The 9458-nt window shown below is 41.2% G+C and overlaps 1 protein-coding gene across 1 annotated transcript in view; it reads left to right on the top strand.

The window, feature by feature from the left end:
• The first annotated feature begins 2724 nt into the window (after nucleotides 1-2724).
• Nucleotides 2725-9458, top strand: part of TSNAX (translin associated factor X) — a 32239-nt gene continuing 25505 nt past the window's right edge. Inside the window, exons 1-3 of the mRNA XM_047826003.1 lie at nucleotides 2725-2918; nucleotides 3367-3471; nucleotides 7045-7159. Coding sequence (XP_047681959.1) covers nucleotides 2903-2918; nucleotides 3367-3471; nucleotides 7045-7159 — 236 coding nt within the window. The 5' untranslated portion in view covers nucleotides 2725-2902. The remainder of the gene's footprint in view (nucleotides 2919-3366; nucleotides 3472-7044; nucleotides 7160-9458) is intronic.

Below are 9458 nucleotides of genomic sequence, written 5' to 3'. Positions count from 1 at the left end.
AGACCCTATAGGTATCTTTTAAATATTATGGTTATTGCTTTAAAACTGGTCCCTGAAGGTTCTAGCAATTTCCCATGATCCCCCCCCCCCCGCCTCCACTGGAATTTACTTAATAACTACATAACCAGGCAAAAGCTAAAATAGAAAATATCCTGAGAGCCTGTATTTTTCCTCTTAGTTGATTATGTGATTTTTTTTTTTTCAACGTTTTTATTTATTTTTGGGACAGAGAGAGACAGAGCATGAACGGGGGAGGGGCAGAGAGAGAGGGAGACACAGAATCGGAAACAGGCTCCAGGCTCTGAGCCATCAGCCCAGAGCCCGACGCGGGGCTCGAACTCACGGACCGCGAGATCGTGACCTGGCTGAAGTCGGACGCTCAACCGACTGCGCCACCCAGGCGCCCCTGTGATTTTTTTTTTAATACCTCAAACCAATTTTGATAGCAGATGTTTTTCCTTACAAAGGTGACAAATGTGAGGATTTATAAACACTGGTGTGCTCCAAAGGCCTAGAGCTTTATTTGGAGTCAAATGTGGGCAAATGGAATGCAACAATAAGAGGGGGAAGGAAAACCGTTCCGAAAACCACACCAACATTTCTTGCTGAAAATGTTTTACCTTCTGCTTCCCAACTTGGGGTGGCAGTTCTCCTTTAAAAGCGAACAAAAATATGTTTTGCCAAATACCCAAACTATGTGCATGCATCTGAAGCAACAGAGCAAGGAGACAAGGTGGAGTTACCTTCTGCAGGTTACCCAAGGTTGAGAAGTATTTCCTCCCCAAAGGGCAGCTACAGATGGGACACCTGGAGCAATGCCTATGCATATAAGTGCTGGCAAAGAGTCCCTGAAGTACTTTGAGAAGTCATCACGGGTTATGAAACTTTGTGTTCTAATCGTTATGGGAAGCAGTGAAAAGCAGTTTGAGTAACACAGCTATCAAAAGCTGAACAGGAGTGGTGGCTGGAGAAAGAGAATGAATATGGCTGATCTATGTTTTTTGGACAGTTGAGGTCTTCAGAAGGGCCAGTCCAGCAGAATTAGGAAAAAATACCCTTTCTCAGACTGTGGTATAATAAATACTGACTTTAAAAGTGTTTGTAAGTTATGGGCTTCTCTGGATCTAGAGGGAGACATATTAAAATGATTATATTTCTATCAGAGGGGTCCCCCCCCAGGAGTCCCCCCCCCCCCCATGGTCAAGTCATCTCTAATCAGGGAAGGAGGATACTGGTGGATGTTAGCAGGGTCAGACCTCCCACAAACTCAGAATTATTCGTCCCAAATCTACAAAGCAAGAGTCTTCAGAGCCTATTTAATCTACAAGGAATTTGGTTAATCAATTCACGTATTCAGAGAGCAGTAGGTATGCAGAAAGGTATGGATAGATGGTCGTTACTTTCTAGCTTCCGAGTTGGGAGAGGCCCTAAAGCTTACCCAGGGCAGAAAACCTTCCTATGACACACTCCGGCCTGCGGCTCGAAAATACCGCCATGTTCTAGCCAAATTGTTTCATTTACTGTTTCTTTGCTCCTAAATTAACAAGGAGGAAAGACCGTGTGTACAACACGTGCCCACAAGCGTCACCAAATATACTTGTGTTTTCCCCACTAGGCCTAGGCCATCCAATTTACCAAGTCTTACCCTGAGTTTTATCTAGAAGATGCTGGATTGCCACTCAGTTACCCATCTTGATGACACGAACCTCATTCTTCAAAAAAACACTTACAGAGACTTACAAGCGCTATGGGTTCTGGGTGGTGGTACCTCGTAGTAGTAAGTCTAGTAAGATATGGCAGTACCTGTCCCAAATAAAAAGCTCACAACTTAGTGGTGCACACCTATTATTATTATTATCAACCTCTCTCTCTCCCCCTTTTTGGAGGGCGACGTAGGGAGACGGGTATCAAAGCTAATATTTAATTGAGCACTTACTATGCGAAAAGATACTCTTCTAAGAGCCTTAGCATGAACTCACTTTGTCCTCAAATAACCCTAGGACGCAGGTACCATTCTATCCCTATTTTACAGATAAAGAAGCTGAGGAACAGAAGTTAACTACCCTCAGGGTCGCACAGTCACTCAATGGCGGAGCCAGCAGGCCGTCTAGCTATAGAGACACAAGGAAAAAGGAGTAAAGCGAGACCGGGCGGAGAAGGGGGCAGAAACGGGGAGACAGGCGGGGAGCAAGGGGGAGGAGCGCAGAAGGCGGGTTTTGCCCTCGTCAGACAGAACGCTTACTGATTTTCATATCTCCATCATTTGACCTCCAGGTGTCACGCCCAGGGATGGAAAGTGTAAACTCCCAACTCCCCAAGGTTCGGCCTCGAGGCTGAAAAGACCTTCCCATTGGTGATCGAGGGCTCGCTCTTCCTCATAACCTGGTCGGGACAGCCGCAGGGCCAGCAGCGGCGGGCGAACTACAATCCCCACTACTCATCGCGCGGAAGGCTGGGTCCACACGGAAGAAACGCGGGGGTGTTCCAAGGCAGCCTGGAGGAAAAAAAAAAAAAATCACGTACATATTCCGCCTCTTTCCACTTTCACACACGCCTCGCTTCCGTCGTCTGTTTTATTAACAGACCATGCAGTGAAGTGTGTGAAGGCGTTCTGTCTTCAGGCACAGCAGAGGGCAGGCACAACAACAGAGCGCGGGCGCGAGGTCCCCGGGCCGTGCGCGGGGCGGAGCCAGGGGCGGGGGGGAGGGGGCCGTCGTGCAGGCCGGAAGTGTGCGAGGGCGGAGGGAGAGGCGTGAGTGGTTGCAGCCGCGCGCTTCCGGCCAGTGCGTAGACGTCGGCCGGCTGCAAAGGGCTCCTCGGCAGGTCTCCGGCCGGCACCTTGCGCACTCGTCTGGCTCCAAGGCCCTCAGTCTCCGCTCATCTCGCCGTAGGCCGTGACGACATGAGCAGCAAAGAAGGTGGCGTCCTCGGCGGCACTGGGCGTTATTTATTCAAAGGGGGAGGATCTCCATCCTTTTTGTCGGATTTTCCACCTCTCTTCACCCTTGAGGGATGCCCTCTCCCCTTGCAGGCTCGGGGAGGCGGCGGCCCCGGTGATTTCCCGGCCACATTGGTCCTGTTGACACCTCTCTTTTTCTTAAAGACCTGTTATTTTTAATCTTAGTTCGGTAATTGCTCCACCTTGTGCCAGATCAGGGAAGCCATTGGTGGAAGCCTGAGTGAGGTGAGCTGAAGGTTTGGGGAGAAAAAGCAAGGCTGGTTTTCTGCGAGTCCGCTGGGAAAGCCTCTAAGGCGAGAGCCCCGTGGACGCTGGTTTAAGAGGAAGGAAGGGGTTAGCTGACGTTACGTTGTAAGTCTTGTTGGTGGAAGAGCCCTGTCCAACTTTTTTCTCCTTCTCTACATAAGGATCAGGAGGGTTCAGGAAAAGGAAGCATGACAATTTCCCACATAACCAGAGAAGAGAAGGGAAGGATGTTAATTCATCTTCACCTGTGATGTTGGCCTTCAAATGTAAGTTCTCTGTAATGTAAGTTGACGAAGGGAAGAGAACTAAAGAGGTTGTAACAAGGATAATTTAGACATGTTGTGCACGCAAAAAAACCCCAAAAAACAAAAAACCAGCCCATCAGAATTTAAGATGTGGGTGTGTGAATCTTTTACTTTTCCTGGAGGTTGGCTATGGTGCTAGGTCTGCCATTAAAGTCGAGATTACTGAAGTCTTGACTTTTTTTTTTTTTTTTTCATTACAGGTCTACAGGTAAACAGTTAACATCAGACATGCCATATAACTAAAAATTATTGTGTACTTGATATATAAATAAACGTCAGATGTGTATATATATGTATATATATGTGTGTGTATGTGTATATGTGTATATGTATGTATATATATACATATATATATATGTAGTTAATAACTTTTAAGCATGTGATGGTTTTGTTTTCTCAGCCAGACTTTTGAAGACAGGGACCACACTTTTGTTTTGACTCTTAACATTTTGCGCAGAGTGGGAACTCTGTTAGTAAATCATATATATACGTGTTATGTATATACTATTCGTATATATAATGTTTATGTGTATGTATGTACTTTTTCACAGTTGTCCTTTTAACTGGGTCAAGTTGCTCTTTATTTCAAAACAAACCCTAAAACAAAATCCTCCTTCCCTGTATCCTCCAGCCACCCTCCTATACCTTACAGTTTTTGTGGTTCAGGAACCTGAGAGGGCTTGAGCTGTCCATTCTAACTTGTAGTCATCTGAAGGCTAGATTGGGGCTGCAGGATCCACAGCAATTGGCAAGTTAGGCCTTCTGCCAACAGCCAGCTCTCACTTCCTCACATGGTCTCCTCTATGGGACTACTTGAGGGTCCTGATGTTATGGCATCTAGCTTCCCCCAGTCAGAGCAAGGAGGAAGCCATAGTGTCCTTATGCCCTGATCTCAGACATGATACATAGTCACTTTTGCTACCCTCTCTTAGAAATGAAGCAGCTTAAAAACTTAATATTTAGGGGCGCCTGGGTGGCGCAGTCGGTTGAGCGTCCGACTTCAGCCAGGTCACGATCTCGCGGTCCGTGAGTTCGAGCCCCGCGTCGGGCTCTGGGCTGATGGCTCGGAGCCTGGAGCCTGTTTCTGATTCTGTGTCTCCCTCTCTCTCTGCCCCTCCCCCGTTCATGCTCTGTCTCTCTCTGTCCCAAAAATAAATAAACGTTGAAAAAAAAAATTAAAAAAAAAAAACTTAATATTTAAGGGGAAGGGAATTAGTTTCCACCTACTGAAGGTGGAATAATTTGTGGGCATATTTTATTTTATTCATTCGTTCTCAAGTTAGTTAATGTACAGTATAGTCTTAGGTTTAGGAGTAGAACCCAATAATTCATCTCTTATATATGACACCCAGTGCTCATCCCAAAAAGTGCCCTTTGTTATTAATGCCCATCACCCATTTAACCCACTGTCCCCCCATCAACCCTCAGTTTGTTCTCTGTATTTAAGAGTCTCTTACGGTTTGCCTTCCTTTCTCTTTTTTATCTTCTTTTTCCTTTCCTTCCCCATGTTCATCTGTTAAGTTTCTCAAATTCTGCATATGAGTGAAATCATATGATATGTCTTTCTGTGACTAATTTCACTTATCATAATGCCCTCCAATTCCATCCACATTGTTGCACATGGCACGATTTCATTACTTTTCATCGCTGAGTAGTATTCCATTGAGAGAGAGAGAGTGTGTGTGTGTGTGTGTGTGTGTGTGTGTGTATGTATGTGTATGTATACATACACCACATCTTTTTTATTATTATTATTATTATTTTTATTCTCAAAAAATACACTGTCTTGGCTTCAGGAGTAGAACCCAGTGATTGATCACTTATATATAACACCCAATGCTCATCCCAACAAGTTCCCTCCTTAATGTGCAGGCATGTTTTAAAACCACCACAGCACTTACAGTGATCTTCAGAGGTATAAGACCACTTGTGATTGATTAGAGAGTGTATTGATAGGACTGTATACACAGTGGAAAACCTGCAATGGGCCACCTATTCCCCAGCCTGATACTCTGTGGCATATCTGACACAGAGCTGCTTGTTTCCAAGCACATGTTGCTTTTGTATGTTTCTGTGCCTTTTCACATGTAATTCTTTAAGCTCGGGGTTGCTTCTCATTTGGTACCCCCATTGTCCATCTGGTGAACTATGGTTTTTTTCCTCAAGACCCCGCTCAAGTAGCTTCTTCCTTTGAAGCCTTTGTGATTTTTCTCTCAAGCAAATTTATTGACAGATACTACATTTATTAATTATCCATTCATCCATTCAGTCATGAAATACTGATCATCTATCATGTTCTAGTATGTGTTAGGAGTGAACAAGAAGAATGTGGACCCTGCTTTCCCAAACCTTTACATAGATTTATTGTGTATTTTATTTACTTATTTACAGTTTTGTCTTATACTGGACTAAGCTCGAGGATAGGGTTTGTCTTATATAACTTTGTATTCATGGTATTTAATTCACAGTAGTCATTAATGTTCATAATAAGTAAAAACTTTTGATTGTCTTGAAATAGTAGACAAAATCCGAACTTAATTATAATCTCAATAATAAAAGGGCAGATGTCTTTGGTTCTTGTCAGCCTGTTATTTGGTTAATAGTTTATTCAAGGGGCGCCTGGGTGGCGCAGTCGGTTAAGCGTCCGACTTCAGCCAGGTCACGATCTCGCAGTCCGTGAGTTTGAGCCCCGCGTCGGGCTCTGGGCTGATGGCTCAGAGCCTGGAGCCTGTTTCCGATTCTGTGTCTCCCTCTCTCTCTGCCCCTCCCCCGTTCATGCTCTGTCTCTCTCTGTCCCAAAAATAAATAAACATTGAAAAAAAAATAGTTTATTCAAGTTTTGGGTTTTTTTAATTCATGCAAAATACATCTGGGTGCTCCCTATAGGGCAGGCAGTTTGCTGGGTCTTTGGGGTAACAATGCTTCTGAAATAAAGCGGTTATTAATTAAGAGTTAAGTGGTTTATGGGTATTTTAGTGACTAGGGCTTGGAAATTCAGAAAGTTGATGTCATTAAAAGTTATAAACTTTAATTTTTTAATGAAATCAATTTTTTTGAGGGGGAGATAATATTGCATATGATTAAAACAAGGTGATTAAAAATGTTATGTAACTTAGGTAGTTGGAAGGAATTTTTTAAAGTCCTGTGTGATAGTTCTGTGATAACAATCTCATGTTTACTAGATGGGGTATTTTTTTACAGTATATACATCTTATTGTGAGGCTGTGAGTGGCAAAACCCAGTTAAAGCATACCTGTGTTCAAAGAACACAGTCTGTAATTTCCAAATACTTTAAAAGTAAATGAGATGATTTGCTCTTTATTTTTATATTTTATATCTTATATATAGAGTAAATAATAGTTAAATAAGAGTGAATAGTTTAAGAGTAAATAGATAAGAGTTAAATAGAGTAAATAATAGTTGCTCTGTTGTGCCTAATAACAATAATAGTTGCTCTATTGTGCCTATCAACAATGTTTGATAGGCTCAAAGTATAGAATATGCATGCTTATGGTTGTAATAATATGTTCTTAGCATTTCAGCAGGAACTTGATGCAAGACATGACAAATACGAGAGACTTGTGAAACTTAGTCGGGATATAACTGTGGAAAGTAAAAGGACAATTTTTCTCCTCCATAGAATTACAAGGTGAGTAAATATCTCTAAAATTTTTTCCAGTGGCATACACTTTGATATGTGTTATATACGTACTTTGTAATGCTTTATACTTCAGTGGACAGTACCTAGCTGTTAGAAGATTCTGTGATTTATTCTATGAATACTGGGATTGGAGGATGTTAGCAGCAAGAAGATTTTAAGAATAAATATTTTAATCAGAATAGGGAGGAAAGTTTTTTTTTAAGTATTAGTTTTGAGAGTCAGTGAGTGTGAGTGGGGGAGGAGCAGAGAGAGAGAATCTTTTTTTTTTTTTTGGTTTTCTGATTTTTAAGGAAATAGGTATTTCTTTTTTCTTTTTGTTAAATTTACATCCAAGTTAGTTAGCATATAGTGCAACAATATGCTAAAAGAATTTCAGGGGTAGATTCCTTAATGCCCCTTACCTGTTTAGCCCATCCTCCCCCCCCCCCCCCCACAACCTCTCCAGTAACCCTTTGTTTGTTCTCCATATTTAAGATTCTCTTATGTTTTGTCCCCCTCCCTGTTTTTATATTATTTTTGTTTGAGAGAGAATCCTAAGTAGGCTCTACACTGTCAGTACAGAGCCCAATGTGGGGCTCAAACCCACAAACCATGAGATCATGACCTGACCCAAAGTTGGACACTTAACTGACTAAGCCACCCAGGCTCCCCAAAAGGGAAAGTTCTTATTTTCAGAGCAACTAGGAATTTTGTGTTGTTAAGAGCACTCAGTGATACAGGTATTGTTTGTGAAAATATTAAATTTCTAGTGATTTACCAGAGCTTATTATGTTAAAGCTTTACTTAGGTGATATATGCAAAATTTCAATATTAGATAAATGTGGAAATCTGCTTTATTTATGTTCCCATTCGTTTTCCAACTCATTGCAATCTGCTTTTCTGCCTCACAGCTATTGAGATTGCCCTTGTTACCCTCATATTGCTAAATCTAGTACATACTCTTAGTTTACATTTTTGCAGCATATGATACTACTGACTAATTTTTTGAAAGTTCCTTTTCCTACAGCTCTGAGACATCTTTTCTTTGAAATTCCTTTCTGTAGGATTTTGTTATTTTATTTTTCTACGTAGGCTCTGTATATATCCTAGATTCCTTGGCTGTATGTATGTAAAAGAAAACAGCTTAAACTAGCCTAAGCAGAGGAGGAAAATAAATTTTAAAGATTCAGGAATTTCTTATGAATGCAGCTGAGTATCTTCGTCTTTCATCTTTGCTTCTTTGTTTGCATCCTTTTTCATTTATCAGCTTTCTTTGCTTCTCTGTTTTACGTGAGGTTAGAAAGTGCCCACCCTGGGGCACCTGGGTGGCTCAGTCAGTGTAGCATCCATGCTTTCAGGCCCCGTGTCAGGCTCTGTGCTGACATCAGGCTCTATGCTGACAGCTCAGAGCCTGGAGCCTGCTTCGGATTCTGTGTCTCCCTGTCTCTCTCCCTTTCCCAGCTTGCGCTCTGTCTTTCTCTCAAAAATAAAATAAGACATTAAAAAAAATAAAAAAAAAAAGTGCCTTTCCCACCAATGCCCAGGGAGAGATTGTTACAAATTACAAATGCCCCTAGAAGGATTTGCACTATGTATCTTATAAAGCATTTAGGGAAATCCAAATATAATTTACCATTTTTTATTATTAAAAATATTACTGAAGTGTTCTATTCACTCATTTGCAACTTTCAAGATAACTCTCTAATAGTTTAGTTTTTATTCTATTAAGTGGAAGTGAATTTGCCATACATAAATTTCTTGGAATTAGGCACTGTTAACCGTTTCTTCATCTTAACCTGACTAAAATTTTTGCTTGTTTTTTTTAATGAGTTCTCAGTTTATATTATGAAATGAAATTAAATTGTTTTTGAACTTGAGCTTATGGAAAGAAGCAACACTGTTTTGATTAATTATGAATAGTTTTTCAATACATATTGCAATTTAAAAACAATTGATATCAATATTCATCGGTTTAAAGAAATAACAGAACTGTGGCAGAGCATCTTAATATTTTAGAAAAAGCCATGTTATTTTGTAAAGTCATCTTGTAAGGATTTCTCTACCAAAAATAATAAATTCTTATTATAGTAAACTTAGAAAATAGTAATCCTCAGAATAAATTGTAGAAAAATAAAGATACCGAATGAAAGAAGTCAGTCATAATACCAAAGATAACTACTGTCAGTGAGCAGATTTCATATTTTATGCACTTTTTTTTTAAAGTTCTGTGCCTAATGTGGGGCTTGAACTCTTGACCCTGAGATCAAGAGTCCTATGCTCTACTGACTGAGCCAGCCAGACACCCCTG

The sequence above is a fragment of the Prionailurus viverrinus genome, chromosome D2 (assembly GCF_022837055.1).
Source record: "Prionailurus viverrinus isolate Anna chromosome D2, UM_Priviv_1.0, whole genome shotgun sequence".
Taxonomy (NCBI): Eukaryota; Metazoa; Chordata; class Mammalia; order Carnivora; family Felidae; genus Prionailurus; species Prionailurus viverrinus.
The sequence above is the reverse complement of the archived record's forward strand: the minus strand, read 5'-3'. Positions and strand labels throughout refer to the sequence as shown.